Below are 21602 nucleotides of genomic sequence, written 5' to 3'. Positions count from 1 at the left end.
ACAAAAAGGAGGCCTGGTCGAGGAATGGGCCGCGGGGACGCTAAGCCCCGAAATCATCTCAAGATAACCTTAAGATACACCCACGCTTATAGCCTTTTAGCCTGTCCTGGCTAAATGACTCAACACCATAATTACTTCATATGTACCAAATAACTTAAACTTGAAATCAGTTGCCGATTTCTTAGACATAGTGAAGACCACGAAACCTGAAGGTATCATAGGATCTCTAAACGTGGAATCTCTATTTACGAACGTCCCTGCCGACACCATCAACTCAATGTTAGACGGAATCTACTGTGAGAAAATGGTGCTCTCTCAGCTAGACTTATATCCCATGAATAGCACACTGAGAAGTGCTGAGCACTGCTCAGTACAGTGCTCAGGTTATCACCTTTATCTAAGGACACTAGTATCCTTAGATACTAGGGTATCTTAGTGTACAGTATCTAAGGTACTAGGGTGTCTACGGATTGGGGATCACACGAGCAGTTCAGTTATTGTGTTGGTGATGACAAACAACATCTAGTTACACTAGCGGATAGCATTATATTCAGTGCGCTTGCATAATTTTTATTAATTTTTTATTTATTTATAAATGGTTCTTGTACCCTTGTACAGCCTCTAGCAAGCATAGCGTTTCGGGCAGGTCCTTAATCCTATTTTCACACATGCACACACACATCCCCAGAAAGCAGCCCAAAGCAGCTGTCTAACTCCCAGGTATCTATTTACTGCTAGGTGAACAGATGCATCAGGGCGAAAGAAACTTTGCCCATTTGTTTCAACCCGTCTTCGAATCAAGTCCATTACATCCAGCGGTCGACCCCACAGACGCATTCATAAATGTTTACAAGCTGTTCATTCAAAACAGGAATTTTCCCAAATATAAATTAATATTTTAGGTTTAGCATATTGTGCATATATAGGCATAGGTTAGGTTAGGTGTTTAGGTTCTGTTGGCGATTATTTTTATTTGTAGTAGGTGTGGTGAAGCAGTTACAGCGTTGTGGTTCGAACAAAAATCGTCAGTGAAGGACTTGTTCCGGAAATGTTCGAATCTCATCAGTTGTGAGTCGTGTGTAAACCGTTTTTCATTCACAAATAAGTGGTTTGACGGGTACATGGAACAACTTTTGGGTCTTTGTTTGGAGGACGGGCTGTTTGTTTCTGCCTCCGCCGGGGATCGAACCCGGATCCTTAGGATTACGAACCCCAAGTGCTGTCCACTCAGACGTCAGGCCCCCGAATGGGGAATATCCCCCATCCGGGGAATAGTTTTAGCCATTCACCCCTCCATTCCCCGAATAATTATGGTGAAAGGGGGGGGGGGTCCTGCCACCACAAATTAACTGTTGAGTGTAGCAGGTCAACCCGTCCTCACACTAGGCTGTTTAAAGCAGCGGCCGTCCTCCCCTGAAAATTCATAAATTTTAACATACTGTGTATTCAAAATTGGTTTGTTCTCATATATAATAAATATTTATGATCGATGTTCCCTTCGGGAATCTTAATTTTAAGATGAATAGGAAAACCAGGGATATACTGAACATCTTGTTTCAGATTCTTTACTTTAAAATGCATAACGTTTCGAATACTTCTCGTATTCATCATCAGATCTAAAAGAAAAAACAGAAATCACAATCAAATAACTAGTAAACAAAGAACTCATACTGAATATAATTGCCTATCAAAGAAAGGAAAATGCTTAAAAAACAAAACACTTAAGCGCACTTAAAGTGATCAATACAAATAAAACTTATTAACTGTCACATATATTAAAGCTAATTTAAAAATCCATTAGACTACAAGACGAAATTTATAACTACTAAAACAAACCATTCTATTAAACTTACGTGAAGTGATCAGAAGTGAAACTTGATACCTAACACATAGATACTAAACACTATAACAAATATTCATATAATGACTACAAATCTACAAAAAATGTATATAAAATACAAACAGAATAAACGACAATTATAAAGTACTAACCAAAATCTTATAAAAACTCAAAAATTAAATAAAATTAAATACCAAAAAATGTATTATATATCCTAAATAAAAGATTATAATAATGTACAATGTTAAGACTTGAAATAAGTAAGAAAGGGCAAAGGCATGATAAACTAAACAAAATTATAATAAAATTAAACTACCAGAATGAACTATAAATCAATTTACAGGGCCAACTGTGCACTATACAGTGTACAATTGAACAACTGAAAGGTTGCTATTTAACAGAGGCCGCAGCTCCTTTATATATAAGGATTCCATTACTCTCAAATCTGACTGGCCATTCATACAAGTGTCCAGAATTTTAAAATCAGATTCCAGCAGGGAATGATTAAACTCATAACAATGGTTTCTAATCTCCGAAAATGCTGGTATAGACAATGGTAATCCAGTCCTAAAAGATAATCCCCGGTGCTCAAGTATCCTAATCTTAAAGTTCCGAATGGAACTCCCGATATATCCAGCATTACAGCTGGAACAATTATACATATATACGACATTTGAGCACAAGGGGTAGGCACTTTATCTTTAAATTTAAAATAAGAGCCTATGGTATTTGTGTTGACAAAAATAAATCTGAAGTCTACTTGAGGATAACAATGCTGCAACAGTCTCCTCAAGCGACTCCTTACAGAAAAACTAATAGTGCCATAAAATGGTAATTTAATATATTTAAGATCCCTTTCCACTGTAGTAATCCTACACGATGGATGAAACTTCTTATTTAAGAAATTCCTTATAAAGGTATAAACCATATGCAAAGGATAACCATTATTTGAAAAAAATTTCACAAGAAAATTAATTTCTTGATCAAAGTTATTCCAATTTGAACATAAAACAAAGGCCTTATTCAGTAGAGTGTTAATTGCATTTTTCTTAAAAATATCAGGAACAAAAGAATTAAAATTTAAACCTAAACCAGTAAAAGTTGGTTTCCTAAAAACATTAGTGTTGAACCCATTAAGGTTATTCACTTTTACATCAAGAAACGACAATGAATTGTCCACTTCACACTCTGCAGTAAAACGTATATTACTATGTTGTGCATTAAGATACTCTCTAAATTTCTCAATATGACATTGGTCCTTGAATAACAAAAAAGTGTCATCTACATATCTCCTGTACAAGACTGGTTTAAAGGTCAAAGGACAATTATCAAGCCAATTTATTTCATGAAAACTCAAAAAAGCATTAGCCAGTGCAGGACCTAAATGAGTTCAGTATGAGTTCTTTGTTTACTAGTTATTTGATTGTGATTTCTGTTTTTTCTTTTAGATCTAATAAATATTGTTATACATAAAAATTCGAGGTATAGTTAGGCGTAGGTTAGGTTAGGTGTTTAGATTCTGTTGGCGATTATTTGTATTTGAAGTACGTTAGTGAAGTATTTATAGAATTGTGGTTCGAATAGAGTACGTTAGCGAAGCATTTGTTCGGAAAGTGTTCGGATGTCATCAATTGGGAGTCATGTTTAACAGCCCGTCCTCCAAACAAAGATCTAAAAGTGATTCCATGCACCCGCCAAACCCCCTGTTTATGAATGAAAAGCGGTTTACACACGACTCACAACTGCTGACATTCGAACATATCCGGAACAAGTGCTTCACTGACGAATTTTGTTCGAATCACAACGCTATAAATGCTTCACCCACGTACTACAAATTTAAATAATCGCCAACAGAACCTAAACACCTAACCTAACCTAACCTATATCTATATATACACAATATGCTAATATATTATAATATTAATTTATACTTGAGAAAATTCCCGTTTTGAATGAACAGCATGTTAAAATTTATGAATGCGTCTGTGGGGTCGACCGCTGGATGTAATGGACTTGAGTCGAGGACGGGTTGCGTGTGTAAACCTTTTTCATTCATAAACAGCGGGTTTAGTGGGTGCATGGAATCACTTTTGGGTCTTTGTTCGGAGGACAGGCTGAACAAGGGTCACGGGTGACCTGACCTTCGCCATCGGTTTTGATAAACCCTTCTTCCTACCCGCAGACACGTCAGTGAAGCCAAGAGTTTAACCAATCAAATGTTGAGTATGGTTGAAACTGCATTCTGATTGGTGCTATTGGGGATGGCTTTAACTTAAGTGATATGAGGCCTGAGTTCAGCATCTTGCTTTGAGCTCCCTCTGGCGTTCTCGGTGAAACTGTGCGTTGTATAGGACATGTGCTCTCATGAGCTCCTGATTACCATCATACTCGACCTACTAGTGCAAACTCAAGATGTATTCTATAGAGACGACTCTCCATTCATCGACGGCTAACCACGACGACGGTTATTACTCACATTTTGTGGTGCATAGAACAGCTATTAAGTTTGGTGCGTGTTCTTGACTGTGGCTGGTGCGCCCACTCAGAGTGAGACATCCCTCGGAGTGCTGTTCATGATCGTGTCCGTGCAAGTATATCAATGATATATTTATATGTATGAAAGACCTCCAGGAATAAATGTCATTAAATGATCTAACAAATCAAAACTCAATGCTTAACTTTATTCATGAAATGGGCATTGATGATACTCTCCCTTTACACGATATCTACGTGAGAGCCAAAAAAGCACTTTCAACACGTATGTTTATATTAAACCTACCAACACTGGAATGTGTATGAATGGACACAGCGAATGGCCAGATAGATATAAGACTAGTGTGATAACCTCATATATTTGCAGAGCCCCTACACATTGTTCTAACTGGCATATGATACATAAAGAAGTGGGTAGAAGCCTTAAATATTAATAAACAACAGATACTTGACTAGAGAAGTCAACACCATATGAGAAGATATTTAGAAAAATGGTACAACAGATAACACCACTGCAACAGCAAGCAACCCCTCCCCATAAAGCTGTTACAAATTCCTTATGAGTTCGCAATATTAAACAGAAGAAAAAGTAATCAAAAATATAATTTAAAATGGAATGAAACCGACAGCGCCAGACCAAAAATTAGACCTCATTATTTAATACCGAATACAAAGGTCTGCTGATTTACTACTCAAGAACAGCCCCAATAAACAATATAACCCTCTCCAAAAAAAACAAACGTGATATACCAATTTACACGCCCCAATGGAGGCTGTCACCTTTGTGGTGCTAATACATTAGTATGATCCCCACAAAGCTTTTCGAGAAGATGGACCTGCCATGGACACAGTAGTGCTCCTAGAGACAACATGCAAGGAGAACATAATACGACACTGACTACGAACATTTTAGTAGTTAATACAACAATCCTGGAATCTACTATTGACAGATAAAAAAATGCAAATCTTGGAAGCTATACTTAAAAGAGAAAAAAAAGACCCACCATAAATATACACAATAATTTATTTATTATTTATTTATTTATTTATTTATTTATTTATTTATTTATTTATATACAAGAAGAGTTATATTGGGGGTTAACAGAGAATATAGAAAATAAGTTGAATTAACATTCTTGTAAAGCCACTAGCACGCATAGCGTTTCGGGGTTATGGCATTACCAGCCATAATGGTAAAGCCCGGTACCATAATGGCCATAATGACTTCTCTTCCTTGCCAACACTCAGACCCAGACCTCACCAAACACCAGTGGATAATGACGTCTCTATCGAGGCCTTCCCGCCCACCAGACGTTTCCCAATCCATTTCCCCCTATGTTAATTGGTGCTATCCCATTATCCTTTGTTTGATTGGCCCATCACACGCCGCACCCCTTCGACTCTCACATGTGCATTTAACCAAAAAGTGTACATCATGTATTCATTCCTTACCTGAAGATGTTCCAGAGGGGAACGAAACTTTGTAGAAAATGAATCCTTCAATAATTACAAGAATTTGTTTACCATGAATTTTAGTAACTTGATTGTCTTAATACTGACAATAAGAAAATAGAAGCATAGAAAGCTTACACTGTAAAATCAACTACGCCAGCAGTGCATATTTAACCCCGATTCACTCATCAGAATAGCAACAATATCAGTCTGTCTTTATATACTGGATGTGTTAATAAGAAAAACAGAGGCATCTCTGAGCACCAGCACCACCAAACCAACAAACATAAGAGTATGCCTAAATGGTAGGCGTGGGTGCCCTAAAATATAAAGCCAGTGTTCTCAACACTTACATCCGTCGAGCCCCTACCCACTGCTCTGAGAGGAACAACGTGAGTAGGGAGTTTGAAAGGATAACACAAGTATTGGTAACACAAAATATCAACGCTACTATAAGACGACACATGGACAGGTGGTACAACCCTGAGTCAAGAACAGAAACAATAACACCTCCACTAAAATTATATTACAAATCTACCATCATTGTGAATACAAGAGTGGAAAGAATAATGAAAGTAATCAATAAAGGAGTAAAAACCACAACTCGTAATCAAAATATAGACTTCATCATATATTCTAAAAAAAAGACCACTGAAAACAGGCCGACGTCAACCGAGAATCCTTTACAGCAAAGGTGGTATATATGATGCCCCCACCTTGATGATATATATATATATGATGATACAGGGAGCCGGTGACAGAACACTGGACGCGTGATCCTTTGGTCCCGGGTTCGATCCCGGGCGCCAGTGAGAAACAATGGGCAGAGTTTCTTTCACCCTGATGCACCTGTTACCTAGCAGTAAATAGGCACCTAGGAGTTAGTCAGCTGTCACGGGCTGCTTCCTGGGGGTGGAGGACTGGTTGAAAACCGGACCGCGGGGACACTAAGCCCCGAAATCATCTCAAGATAACCCCCATGAAGGATGATATTTTCCACCTAAGTCCAGAGGTATGACGTCGACCAAGCTCACGAGGCGTTAAACCTGTCATCATCAACCGGGTGACCATAACAGTCACATGATACAAGCCCATGACATCTCACTAACAAGAACAATGATGAATAAGAACATTTGGATATTTGATGAAGCCCAAGATATAAGAAGATTATAAATTCTTGAAGACCTACATATAAAAACAAAACAACTCACCATAAACACTCAAACAACTGAACTCTTCAGTCTCCCACCATGAGAGTGAGAGCACTCTCCCCACCATGAGAGTGAGAGCACTCTCCCCACCATGAGAGTGAGAACACTCTTCCCACCATGAGAGTGAGAGCACTCTCCCCACCATGAGAGTGAGAACACTCTCCCCACCATGAGAGTGAGAGCACTCTCCCCACCATGAGAGTGAGAACACTCTCCCCACCATGAGAGTGAGAGCACTCTCCCCACAATGAGAGTGAGAGCACTCTCCCCACCATGAGAGTGAGAACACTCTCCCCACCATGAGAGTGAGAGCACTCTCCCCACCATGAGAGTGAGAGCACTCTCCCCACCATGAGAGTGAGAACACTCTCCCCACCATGAGAGTGAGAACACTCTCCCCACCATGAGAGTGAGAACACTCTCCCCACCATGAGAGTGAGAACACTCTCCCCACCATGAGAGTGAGAACACTCTCCCCACCATGAGAGTGAGAACACTCTCCCCACCATGGGAGTGAGAACACTCTCCCCACCATGAGAGTGAGAACACTCTCCCCACCATGGGAGTGAGAACACTCTCCCCACCATGAGAGTGAGCACACTCCCCACCATGAGAGTGAGAGCACTCTCCTCACCATGAGAGTGAGAGCACTCTCCCCACCATGAGAGTGAGAGCACTCTCCTCACCATGAGAGTGAGAGCACTCTCCCCACCATGAGAGTGAGAGCACTCTCCCCACCATGAGAGTGAGAACACTCTACCCACCATGAGAGTGTGAACACTCTACCCACCATGAGAGTGAGAGCACTCTCCCCACCATGAGAGTGAGAACACTCTCCCCACCATGAGAGTGAGAACACTCTACCCACCATGAGACTGAGAACACTCTACCCACCATGAGAGTGAGAACACTCTACCCACCATGAGAGTGAGAGCACTCTCCTCACCATGAGAGTGAGAGCACTCTCCTCACCATGAGAGTGAGAACACTCTCCCCACCATGAGAGTGAGAGCACTCTCCTCACCATGAGAGTGAGAGCACTCTCCTCACCATGAGAGTGAGAACACTCTCCCCACCATGAGAGTGAGAGCACTCTCCTCACCATGAGAGTGAGAACACTCTCCTCACCATGAGAGTGAGAACACTCTCCCCACCATGAGAGTGAGAGAACTCTCCCCACCATGAGAGTGAGAACACTCTCCCCACCATGAGAGTGAGAACACTCTCCTCACCATGAGAGTGAGAACACTCTCCCCACCATGAGAGTGAGAACACTCTACCCACCATGAGACTGAGAACACTCTCCCCACCATGAGTGTGAGAGAACTCTCCTCACCATGAGAGTGAGAGAACTCTCCCCACCATGAGTGTGAGAGAACTCTCCCCACCATGAGTGTGAGAGCACTCTGCCCACCATGAGAGTGAGAGCACTCTCCCCACCATGAGAGTGAGAGCACTCTCTCCACCATGAGTGAGAGCACTCTCCCCACCATGAGAGTGAGAACACTCTACCCACCATGAGAGTGAGAGCACTCTACCCACCATGAGACTGAGAACACTCTACCCACCATGAGAGTGAGCACACTCTCCACCATGAGAGTGAGAGCACTCTCCTCACCATGAGAGTGATAGCACTCTCCCCACCATGAGAGTGAGAGCACTCTCCCCACCATGAGAGTGAGAGCACTCTCCCCACCATGAGAGTGAGTACACTCTCCCCACCATGAGAGTGAGAGCACTCTCCCCACCATGAGAGTGAGAACACTCTCCCCACCATGAGAGTGAGAACACTCTACCCACCATGAGAGTGAGAACACTCTCCCCACCATGAGAGTGAGAACACTCTACCCACCATGAGAGTGAGAACACTCTACCCACCATGAGACTGAGAACACTCTCCCCACCATGAGAGTGAGAGCACTCTCCCTACCATGAGAGTGAGAACACTCTACCCACCATGAGACTGAGAACACTCTACCCACCATGAGTGTGAGAGCACTCTGCCCACCATAAGAGTGAGCGCACTCTCCCCACCATGAGAGTGAGAGCACTCTCCCCACCATGAGAGTGAGAGCACTCTCCTCACCATGAGAGTGAGAACACTACCCACGATGAGAGTGAGAACACTCTACCCACCATGAGACTGAGAACACTCTCCCCACCATGAGAGTGAGTACACTCTCCCCACCATGAGAGTGAGAACACTCTACCCACCATGAGAGTGAGAGCACTCTCCCCACCATGAGAGTGAGAGCACTCTCCCCACCATGAGAGTGAGAACACTCTCCCCACCATGAGAGTGAGAACACTCTCCCCACCATGAGAGTGAGAACACTCTACCCACCATGAGAGTGAGAACACTCTACCCACCATGAGACTGAGAACACTCTACCCACCATGAGAGTGAGAACACTCTACCCACCATGAGAGTGAGAACACTCTACCCACCATGAGAGTGAGAACACTCTACCCACCATGAGAGTGAGAACACTCTCCCTACCATGAGAGTGAGAACACTCTACCCACCATGAGACTGAGAACACTCTACCCACCATGAGTGTGAGAGCACTCTCCCCACCATGAGAGTGAGAATACTACCCACCATGAGAGTGAGAACACTCTCCCCACCATGAGAGTGAGAACACTCTGCCCACCATAAGAGTGAGAGCACTCTCCCCACCATGAGAGTGAGAGCACTCTCCCCACAATGAGAGTGAGAGCACTCTCCTCACCATGAGAGTGAGAACACTACCCACCATGAGAGTGAGAACACTCTCCCCACCATGAGAGTGAGAACACTCTACCCACCATGAGACTGGGAACACTCTACCCACCATGAGAGTGAGAACACTCTACCCACCATGAGAGTGAGAACACTCCCCCCACCATGAGAGTGAGAACACTCTACCCACCATGAGACTGAGAACACTCTACCCACCATGAGTGTGAGAGCACTCTGCCCACCATGAGAGTGAGAGCACTCTCCCCACCATGAGAGTGAGAGCACTCTCCCCACCATGAGTGAGAGCACTCTCCCCACCATGAGAGTGAGAACACTCTACCCACCATGAGAGTGAGAGCACTCTACCCACCATGAGAGTGAGAGCACTCTACCCACCATGAGACTGAGAACACTCTACCCACCATGAGAGTGAGCACACTCTCCACCATGAGAGTGAGAGCACTCTCCTCACCATGAGAGTGATAGCACTCTCCCCACCATGAGAGTGAGAGCACTCTCCCCACCATGAGAGTGAGAGCACTCTCCCCACCATGAGAGTGAGTACACTCTCCCCACCATGAGAGTGAGAACACTCTACCCACAATGAGAGTGAGAGCACTCTCCCCACCATGAGAGTGAGAGCACTCTCCCCACCATGAGAGTGAGAACACTCTCCCCACCATGAGAGTGAGAACACTCTACCCACCATGAGAGTGAGAACACTCTCCCCACCATGAGAGTGAGAACACTCTACCCACCATGAGAGTGAGAACACTCTACCCACCATGAGACTGAGAACACTCTCCCCACCATGAGAGTGAGAGCACTCTCCCTACCATGAGAGTGAGAACACTCTACCCACCATGAGACTGAGAACACTCTACCTGTAACAAACTAGGCTGTTGTAAGAATTATTCCAGAAGGTTCCAGAAGTTCGAGTAGGGACCTGACCTCTCAACAACGCCCAGTCCCCTGGGAATTAGCAGGTCTGAGTCACAAATGGCGGGCATCTTTGTTCATAGCTGCGTATAATGAACCATCCTATAGTATTCAGTAATTTAGAGAAAATTAGCCTTTATTCATTTTGCATTAAAATTGTATTGTATAATAGTACTGGATACAATATCAAGAGTATTCTAATTATTGAGTTTAAGTCACCATCAGTGACGTCACGAATCAGATCTAACTTTTAAGGCGGAGTGACCGGCGGTCATAGGTCAGCAGGGTTGACATGTCTAGTATTTCTCAAAGTTCAATTAACCATTTTGGGGATCGGGAACAGCTCTGCCGTTAGATGTTTGTAATTTAATTCAGTAAAATAAATCAACCAGTCTGGATCAATTCAGTACAAACAGAGGTTAATTGGTATAACTTAAACCTTGCTAGTAACTGGGTAGAACTTTGACTGACTAGGCGGAAGGATACAATGCTCTGTCTGGGGTAGACCAGACAAGAGAGAGATCAGTGTGATCTGCCGAGCAGCTGGGAGAGGTCAAACATCTTACCTCTCCCCAAGACCAGCCCAACACCTAGAGCTGGAAAACATAGAGGTATAGTTGCTATGGTTATGTATAGAAATAGTCTCATTTGCCACTCAGGTCAAGTAGGGAGTGTTAAAGTGATAGGGAGTGAACATTTTTAGATTGTGTTTTAGTTTTCTTTTAATAAATTAAATTTGTTAATAATTTGCATTTTTATTGTCTCCATTTGGTTATGTGTATACTTGTCCTGGTCACGTGGTCCACACGAGGTAAAGTTGGATTGGGCGCCGATTCTAACATCGAATCGGAATTATCATTACCGTGTAATTTATTCCACACTCAAGGTCATCGCTTATAGTGGGGATCAAGCCCCAAGGTTGATTAATTAGCGTGATCGATCCAGACCTCGATCATTGCTCTTCTTTTTACTGGTCTGGTGGTGGCAGCGTAGAGGCGACTCTAGGGTTTTGATCAGAGCTTGGGTCACGTCATACTGGGTGTAGAATCCTAAGTCGGTCAATCGTCTTAGGACCACGTGGCGTGGAGTTGGCTTTGGTAAAAGTTTTGGAGTCCCTTGGTAGAGAATAATAAATAAGAATACGGGTAGAGGGCGAAGGAAGTAGAGAGAGGGAACCCAAACCCGTGTTACATACCCACCATGAGTGTGAGAGCACTCTGCCCACCATAAGAGTGAGAGCACTCTCCCCACCATGAGAGTGAGAGCACTCTCCCCACCATGAGAGTGAGAGCACTCTCCTCACCATGAGAGTGAGAACACTACCCACCATGAGAGTGAGAACACTCTACCCACCATGAGACTGAGAACACTCTCCCCACCATGAGAGTGAGTACACTCTCCCCACCATGAGACTGAGAACACTCTACCCACCATGAGAGTGAGAGCACTCTCCCCACCATGAGAGTGAGAGCACTCTCCCCACCATGAGAGTGAGAGCACTCTCCCCACCATGAGAGTGAGAACACTCTCCCCACCATGAGAGTGAGAACACTCTCCCCACCATGAGAGTGAGAACACTCTACCCACCATGAGAGTGAGAACACTCTACCCACCATGAGAGTGAGAACACTCTACCCACCATGAGAGTGAGAACACTCTACCCACCATGAGAGTGAGAACACTCTACCCACCATGAGAGTGAGAACACTCTACCCACCATGAGAGTGAGAACACTCTCCCTACCATGAGAGTGAGAACACTCTACCCACCATGAGACTGAGAACACTCTACCCACCATGAGTGTGAGAGCACTCTCCCCACCATGAGAGTGAGAATACTACCCACCATGAGAGTGAGAACACTCTCCCCACCATGAGAGTGAGAACACTCTGCCCACCATAAGAGTGAGAGCACTCTCCCCACCATGAGAGTGAGAGCACTCTCCCCACAATGAGAGTGAGAGCACTCTCCTCACCATGAGAGTGAGAACACTACCCACCATGAGAGTGAGAACACTCTCCCCACCATGAGAGTGAGAACACTCTACCCACCATGAGACTGGGAACACTCTACCCACCATGAGAGTGAGAACACTCTACCCACCATGAGAGTGAGAACACTCTCCCCACCATGAGAGTGAGAACACTCTACCCACCATGAGACTGAGAACACTCTACCCACCATGAGTGTGAGAGCACTCTGCCCACCATGAGAGTGAGAGCACTCTCCCCACCATGAGAGTGAGAGCACTCTCCCCACCATGAGAGTGAGAGCACTCTCCTCACCATGAGAGTGAGAACACTCTCTCCACCATGAGAATGAGAACATTTCCTAAGAAAACAAATTCAAAAATATATAAATTTAGGAAAACTTGGCTTATTAGGCAAATCGGGTCTTGCATAGTAGGCCGAGTACTGCGTTCTGGCTACTAGGAACAACAACCAAACACACACAGACACACACACCCACACACACACACCCACACACACACACACACACACACACACACACTCCATACACAGTTTCAAGTGTAGATATGACAGAGCCCGATAGGCTCATGAATCTGTACACCTGTTGATTGACGGTTGAGAGGCGGGACCAAAGAGCCAGAGCTCAACCCCCGCAAACACAACTAGGTGAGTACAACTAGGTGAGTACACACACACACACACACACACACACACACACACATATATATATATATATATAATAATAATAATAATAATACACACACACCCATTGTCATGATGTTGCACCAAAGCTATGACCATTCATAGAGTTTTCTGTTACTTATTTTGCAGATCCAACAAGACCAACTGAGGAGGTACATCGAGATTAAACAGTCAGACTTGCCGTCTTCAGTCGCTGCCAGGAAAACCCGAGAGTTCCGCTGCCCTCCCCGTGAACAGATGAACGCTATTTTGGGTTTCAAAAACCTCTCCGAAGAGGAGCTGGAGGAGACCCCATGTGGAGAAGACCTGAGGAAACAGATGCAAGACTTCCATGATAAACTGATGGCCAAGACTAAGATACCGGGTGGAAAAGAGCAGGATACTGACTCTGAGGTTGGTATTCGTGTCTTTCATATTTTGTGATAAAGTTCAATATCTGACTATTTCTATTATGAGATACAATAATTTTTGTTAAGGAAGTGTGACAGATAGGAAGCTTCTGGTTACATGGATACATTGTATATAAAGCCAGGAAGCAGCCCGTGACAGCTGACTAACTCCCATGCACCTATCTGAGGTGCTGGATAAAGGCGTTGGGGGTGTCATGGGGCAGCCGCAGCCAGCCACGATTAACTACATTGTTAATACACGTAGTGTGAAAATCTATTCAAGGAATAATAATTATTATGACCCAGATGAATAAATGCCACGATAACTTGCCGGATAAAGTATACTAAACATAAACATTATGAGATAAGACTACACAATGTTCCAGTCTGTTGTGGACCATTAACAGGACAAACTTTGTTTCTTCGATTAATAATTGTTACAACAAACTGAGATCATCATGTTTTTCATGGTAATGTATATATGGTAATGTTTACATGGTAATAAAACCATGCAACGGCCGTGGGGGTCCGCGGTTCGAGACCCATACAGTCCAGGTGAAAGGAATTTTACATGGTAATGTTTAGGATTTGTACTTATTCTTCACATAGAACTAACTACACCGGACAGATTTATCTTCATTTGTTGGCTGGACATCTGTTTACTGCATTAGTTGGAATTTTAGGTCAGTTAAGATGTTTTCCTTTTTATAGTGTATTTATGCACATATTAAGCCAAGAGTTTCATAACACTGTCTCGGTGCAAGTTCCCCTGTGAAAGTTTGTGTCCACGTGTATCTCTACCCCACAGGAGACTACAACAGCTGACTCCACAGGAGTCATGTCCAAATTCCTGGGCATTCTGGGAGGTGTTAAAGAGGAAGTGGATGAGGAACCTGCTCCTGAACCTGAGGTGCTGGATGCCGCCGATAAGTTCAAGAAGGTCCTTGTTGAAACTATCGTTCGCTGGGCCAGCGAATCTTTTATCGAAACTCCAGTTCTCATTAGAGAGATGTTCAGGTTAGTCAAAAAATACATTTCACCATAAAACTGATTCATCTTAATAATAATCCGATTTTGAGACTGGATCAGTAATGGAAAATTCAGATTTTTCGTAGGTTATTACACCACAATGGTTCCGTACAGTAATATTCAGCAGATCGTATTTGTTTCCTATTTTTGTTATTCTTGGTTTTTAAATGCTAAACATTATATAAAATAACATATTACCCCTGTATATAATTATATAATGTATTTTTTCTATAGAAGTGTTTTAATGTGCTTATATTGTATCATTAATTGTATTATACTGTACCATAAAGTACTTGATTTATGTTACTTTTTCTGTGAGCACCGTAGCCTTACTGTGCGTGCTTGTGTTCCGACCGTGTGTTACCCTTGTGTTGCCTGGACTCAGCCTGTGGTAGTAAAGTATTCAAGTGACCGAATCCTCCGGCAGGAGTCGCAACGGTGCATCGGGTAAAGGAGAATTCGAATTCAATATTCAAAGAGCTAGGAAAAGGCGGGTGGGGAGGAAGAAAGATATAGAGTTGAAATTCTTGATGGGAATGTTGATGGGGGACGAGGAGGCTATAAAGGATAAGAGGAGCTCCCTTACCAAGCTAACGAAGGCTGCGTTAATATAAAAACTTGATGATTGGGAAGGGATGCGGCTGACTCACGAGCATTAGCACAAGTACTGTGTCTGGCTAACATAAACACAGAATAGATCATGGAGTTTGCGACAGGATGGGCAGTGATGGTAAGAGTTATGACAGACATACCTTAACACCATCACCATATTTGCATGGTGCTAGTTATCAGTAGTTAACGCATCAGCTTTCTGCTATTCTACTAGCATTGAAATTTATTCATAGAAAATGTTAACTGTGTAATTGCAGTATGGGGGTGAGACTGCTGGTATACTGGTTAGTAGCGCACTGTTCAGTGCTGTAATTGTATTTTACACTCAAAGGATTATTACCAAGATGAAAGTTTCTCTGTTATAAAAACAACTAAAAATATATATTTTGTATTTTTTAAAACATTTACTTTGTTTAAAAGAGTCATCGTTTATATATTATTTGTGTATGAACATGTAGAAGCATCTGTATTGGGTTGTATGGGTTGGGAAGCATGGGTTGTATTATTTGATGTAAGACAACTGTAAAATACATTGAGATAAAAAGCAAAAATCAGGCAATTAGTCGGAAATCTGGATTTTTTTTCTAATTTTGGATATGGCTTAGAACAAGAGGATTTAGATTTTGAAGGGCCACTGCATAAGTACATGACTTACAAAGCGCGTTCATGAATGTAAAGTAATGGCTGCTATCATTCTTTACATCATTGGGTAAATGAGGAAATTCAATATCGAAATGTTAACATTTTCTGTTTTATTTTCGTGAAGATGAGGCAAGAGCGCCCACCGCACCGCAGTGTGCGCGCGTGCTCATGCGCATCACGGCGCACCACTCCTAAGCACGCATTCCTATGACAATAATTGAAATATAAGAACATTTTCGTATCACAAGCGTAAAATATTTGCATGAACATATCTAATAAAACAAGTTTGGTGTGTATGATGATAATTAAATTAGAAACCGTTAGTGTTATTGTGTTCCTTAAGAGTCATACACAAGGCTTTTCTATTAGACCAATAATTTATATTCTAGTAACTTTTAATTATTAAATATCAATTTGTTTGGTGCCACTTATAACCTCTTTCACTGAAAACGAATATAATGTTAATAATCGTCACAGTTTGGTACATAAATTGTTGCTTTAAAGGTTAATCATTCTGAAGTTATGGGTAGTGTACATGTTACTGTGTCTAACTGTTATCCCACTAAGGAAAAGTTACAATTGGTTGTGAAGATCTGACAAGAAGATGAGTGTAATTTTGATCTAAATAGACAGTAACTTGGAAACAGTTCTTGGAGATTTCAACTTCAGAATCGGTATATTTAATGGTAAATTCTACTCACAGATAGATAATGTAGTAATAGCTTCCACTCCTTAATGTCGAAATTAATTTTCTGTGATTTTTTTTAAATTTAATTGTGTATCAGGCAAAATATTTCATAAGATTTTAAGTAATTTGTAAATGCTAAATTTTCATCCAGCCATAACATTTCTAGTCTTAAATGATATTAACATATACTATCTTAAGAGTGCTCTGTATTCCCAAAGAATTTCGTTAACATAACACCAGCAGTTCAATTTTAAACGCGTATCCACTAGTCATCAAAATATTGAAGCTTATTCAATAAATAGGGCTGGTTACTGTTGAATAAATTGATACCTTTTACAGCACTGATGATGGAGCATTACCTTCGAAATATTTCAATGACAATAAATGTGTTGGTCATTTAGCTGGTAGACATAGCCCTTCCTTCCCGGCAGTCTGCTGCTGCGGCAGTACAACAGTATTGGTGAGATGATGGCGGCCCTGGAGAAGACGTACGTCATCAGCAGCACCACCAAGAAGGACGTGGAGACACTGTGGCTGTGTCTGAGCAAGGTGCGCGCTCTCCTCCCTGTCCAGATGTCCCAGGAGGAGGAGGCCCTCATGCGGGAGCTGCTGTGGTCAGTCACTCTCAGTTTCGTCACTCTCGAAAGTCACTCAAAATGAGTCACTCTTATTCTCATTTTCAATCTTCAGCTCAATATAATGAAATATTATTATTAGTTTGCTTTTATTACTCCCTCCTTCATTCACATGTGCACTCACATACATCACTACTCGTATCAGTAAAAACGCATACACATGACACATACGCACAAATATACGTATACATACACGTACTCACACGCGCACACACACACACTTAATGTGGTTAAAATGGCAGTTCTTTGAAAATGTCCAATATAGTTCCTTCTTGTAAACACTGAGGCCAAGAGGTTTTTCTCACCTACTGACCATGTATCAGTGGTGTACACGGTACCAAAGAAGCCAGAGAAGGTAGTCAGGCTGTAGATCATCTGGAGAGCAAGAACATGATAACCAATAAACACTTTTTATTCATGACAGAGAAGTCAGGTGTATGGCACCTGCTGAGCTTCTATGCCAGACTGACTGAAGTAATACACGAAAGAAATGAATACACTAAAAGAATATGCCAATATTTTAAGTAAAAAAAAAGGCTTTTGACTGATTTATACACAAAAGCCTTCACTACAAGACTGAACACAAGTCAAACTTGCAAGGAAGACTTGTATCACCAGAGAACCATGTTACAAGCTACATAAGACTGAACACAAGTCAAACTTGCAAGGAAGACTTGTATCACCAGAGAACCATGTTACAAGCTACATAAGACTGAACACAAGTCAAACTTGCAAGGAAGACTTGTATCACCAGAGAACCATGTTACAAGCTGCAGGGATGTGAAGAAGCAATCGTGCTGTAAGCCACAGGGATGTACTCACCTAGTTGTACTTGTGAGGGGTTGAGCTCTGACTCTTTGGTCCCACATCTCAACTGTCAATCAACTGATGTACAGGTTCCTGAGCCTACTGGGTTCTATCATATCTACACTTAAAACTGTGTATGGAGTCTGCCTCCACTACCTCACTTCCTAATACATTCCATTTGTCAACTATTCTGACACTAAAAAAGTTCTTTCTAATATCTCTATGGCTCATTTGGGTACCCAATTTCCACCTGTGTCCCCTAGTGCGTGTGCCCGTGTGTTAATAGCCTGTCTTTATCTTCCCTATCAATTCATTTGAGAATCTTGTATGTGATGATCATGTCCGCCCCTAGCTCTTCTGTCTTCCACAGCGACGTAAGGTTTAATTCCCGTAGTCTCTCCTCGCAGCTCATACCCCTCAGTTCGCGTACTAGTCTGGTGGCAAATCTTTGAACCTTTTCAGTTTAGTCTTATGCTTGACTAGATATGAACTTCATGCTGGAGCGGCATACTCCAGGATTGGTTTGACATATGTGGTATACTAAGTTCTGAATGATTCCTTACGCAAGTTTCTAAAGGCCGTTCTTATGTTATCCAACCTAGCATATGCTGCTGATGTTATCCTCTTGATATGGGCTTCAGAGGACAGGTCTGACGTGATATCAACCCCCAAGTCTTTCTCTCTAACTCTTCAAGGATTTCATCTCCCAAACGATACCTTGTATTTGGCCTCCTGCTCCCTACACCTATCTTCATTACATTACACTTGCTTGGGTTAAATTGAACTCTTAACAACAATTTGTTCGACCATTCCTTCAGTTTGTCCAGGTCTTCTTGAAGCCTCAAGTAGTCCTCATCTGTCCTCAAATGTCTTAATTCCTCTCATAATTTTGGCATCGTCAGCAAACATTGAGAGGAATGAGTCTATACCCTCTGTGAGATAATTTACGTATATCAGAAACAGGATAGGTCTGAGTACTGAGCCCTGTGGGACTCCACTGGTGACTTCACGCCAATCTGAGATCTCACCCCTCACTGTAACTCTCTGCTTCCTATTGCTTAGGTACTCCCTTATCCAGTGAAGCACCTTACCAGTCACTCCAGCCTGTCTCTCCAGCTTTGCATCAGCCTCTTATGGGGTACTGTGTCAAAGGCTTTCCGACAGTCCAACGTTCCAGATGTGAGGAAGCACACGTGAAGTAAGCCACAGAGATGTGAGGAAGCACACGTGCAGTAAGCCACAGAGATGTGAGGCAGCACATGTGCAGTAAGCCACAGAGATGTGAGGCAGCACACGTGCAGTAAGCCACAGGATGTAATTACCTAAGTGTAATTACCTAAGTGTAGTTACAGGATGAGAGCTACGCTCGTGGTGTCCCGTCTTCCCAGCACTCTTTGTCATATAACGCTTTGAAACTACTGACGGTCTTGGCCTCCACCACCTTCTCACTTAACTTGTTCCAACCGTCTACCACTCTATTTGCGAAGGTGAATTTTCTTATATTTCTTCGGCATCTGTGTTTAGCTAGTTTAAATCTATGACATCTTGTTCTTGAAATTCCAGGTCTCAGGAAGTCTTCCCTGTCGATTTTATCAATTCCTGTTACTATTTTGTATGTAGTGATCATATCACCTCTTTTTCTTCTGTCTTCTAGTTTTGGCATATTTAATGCTTCTAACCTCTCCTCGTAGCTCTTGCCCTTCAGTTCTGGGAGCCACTTAGTAGCATGTCTTTGCACCTTTTCCAGTTTGTTGATGTGCTTCTTAAGATATGGGCACCACACAACAGCTGCATATTCTAGCTATGGCCTAACAAAAGTCATGAACAATTTCTTTAGTATATCGCCATCCATGTATTTAAATGCAATTCTGAAGTTAGAAAGCATAGCATAGGCTCCTTGCACAATATTCTTTATGTGGTCCTCAGGTGATAGTTTTCTATCTAGAACCACTCCTAGATCTCTTTCTTTATCAGAATTCTTTAAAGATTTCTCACATAATATATAGGTTGTGTGGGGTCTATGTTCTCCTATTCCACATTCCATAACATGACATTTATTAACATTAAATTCCATTTGCCAAGTGGTGCTCCATATACTTATTTTATCCAGGTCTTCTTGAAGGGCATGACAGTCATCTAAATTTCTTATCCTTCCTATTATCTTAGCATCATCAGCAAACATGTTCATATAATTCTGTATACCAACTGGTAGATCATTTATGTACACAATAAACATCACTGGTGCAAGAACTGAACCCTGTGGTACTCCACTTGTGACATTTCTCCATTCCGATACATTGCCTCTGATTACTGCCCTCATTTTTCTATCAGTCAGAAAATTTTTCATCCATGATAGAAGCTTACCTGTCACCCCTCCAATATTTTCCAGTTTCCAGAACAACCTCTTATGTGGAACTCTGTCGAAAGCCTTTTTTAGGTCCAGATAGATGCAGTCAACCCAACCATCTCTTTCCTGTAATATCTCTGTGGCTCGATCATAGAAACTGAGTAAATTCGATACACAGGATCTTCCAGATCGAAAACCATACTGTCTGTCTGATATTATATCATTTCTCTCTAGGTGTTCTACCCATTTAGTTTTGATTAGTTTTTCCAATACTTTCACTATTACACTTGTCAATGATACAGGTCTATAATTGAGGGGGTCTTCCCTGCTGCCACTTTTGTAGATTGGAACTATGTTAGCCTGTTTCCACCCGTCTGCTACGATTCCTGTACACAGGGATGCCTGAAAGATCAGGTGAAGTGGAATGCTGAGCTCAGATGCACATTCTCTCAGAACCCATGGTGAAACGCCATCTGGGCCAGCTGCTTTGTTCTTACCGAGCTCCTTGAGCATTTTTTCCACTTCGTCTCTAGACACCTCTATGTGTTCTATGTTGTTCTCTGGAATTCTTATTGTATCTGGTTCCCTAAAGGTTTCATTTTGTACAAACACACTTTGGAACTTTTCGTTTAGTGTTTCACACATTTCCTTTTCATCTTCCGTGAATCTATTTCCCATTTTCAACCTCTGAATATTATCCTTTACCTGCAATTTGTTGTTTATGAATTTATAGAATAGACCTGGTTCTGTTTTACATTTGTCCGCAATCCCTTTTTCAAAATTTCTTTCTGCCTCTCTCCTCACTGCCGTGTAATTGTTTCTCGCATCTTTGTATCGCTGATATGTTTGGGGGTTCGGCCTCTTCCTGTATTGATTCCATTTTTGTGTCTTTCGGTCTCTAGCCCTCTCGCAATTTCTATTGAACCAATCCTGTTTCCTAGTTCTGCATCTCTGTTTTGGTATAAATTTTTTTGTGCCTTTGTCATATATTTCACAAAACTTGCCATACATCTCATTCACTTCCTTGCCTAGCATCAAGTCTGTCCAATTATACTCACTAAAAAAATTTCTAAGGTCACCATAATGTCCTCTCCTGAAGTCTGGTTTTTCAACTGCTTCAACCT

The 21602-nt window shown here is 42.1% G+C and overlaps 1 protein-coding gene across 1 annotated transcript in view; it reads left to right on the top strand.

Moving 5' to 3' along the window:
• Positions 1-21602, top strand: part of RyR (Ryanodine receptor) — a 374701-nt gene that overhangs the window by 92876 nt on the left and 260223 nt on the right. The window contains exons 27-29 of the mRNA XM_069314342.1: positions 13459-13722; positions 14527-14735; positions 17121-17303. Coding sequence (XP_069170443.1) covers positions 13459-13722; positions 14527-14735; positions 17121-17303 — 656 coding nt within the window. The remainder of the gene's footprint in view (positions 1-13458; positions 13723-14526; positions 14736-17120; positions 17304-21602) is intronic.

This window comes from Procambarus clarkii, chromosome 78 (assembly GCF_040958095.1).
Source record: "Procambarus clarkii isolate CNS0578487 chromosome 78, FALCON_Pclarkii_2.0, whole genome shotgun sequence".
Lineage (NCBI taxonomy): Eukaryota > Metazoa > Arthropoda > Malacostraca > Decapoda > Cambaridae > Procambarus > Procambarus clarkii.
The sequence above is the reverse complement of the archived record's forward strand: the minus strand, read 5'-3'. Positions and strand labels throughout refer to the sequence as shown.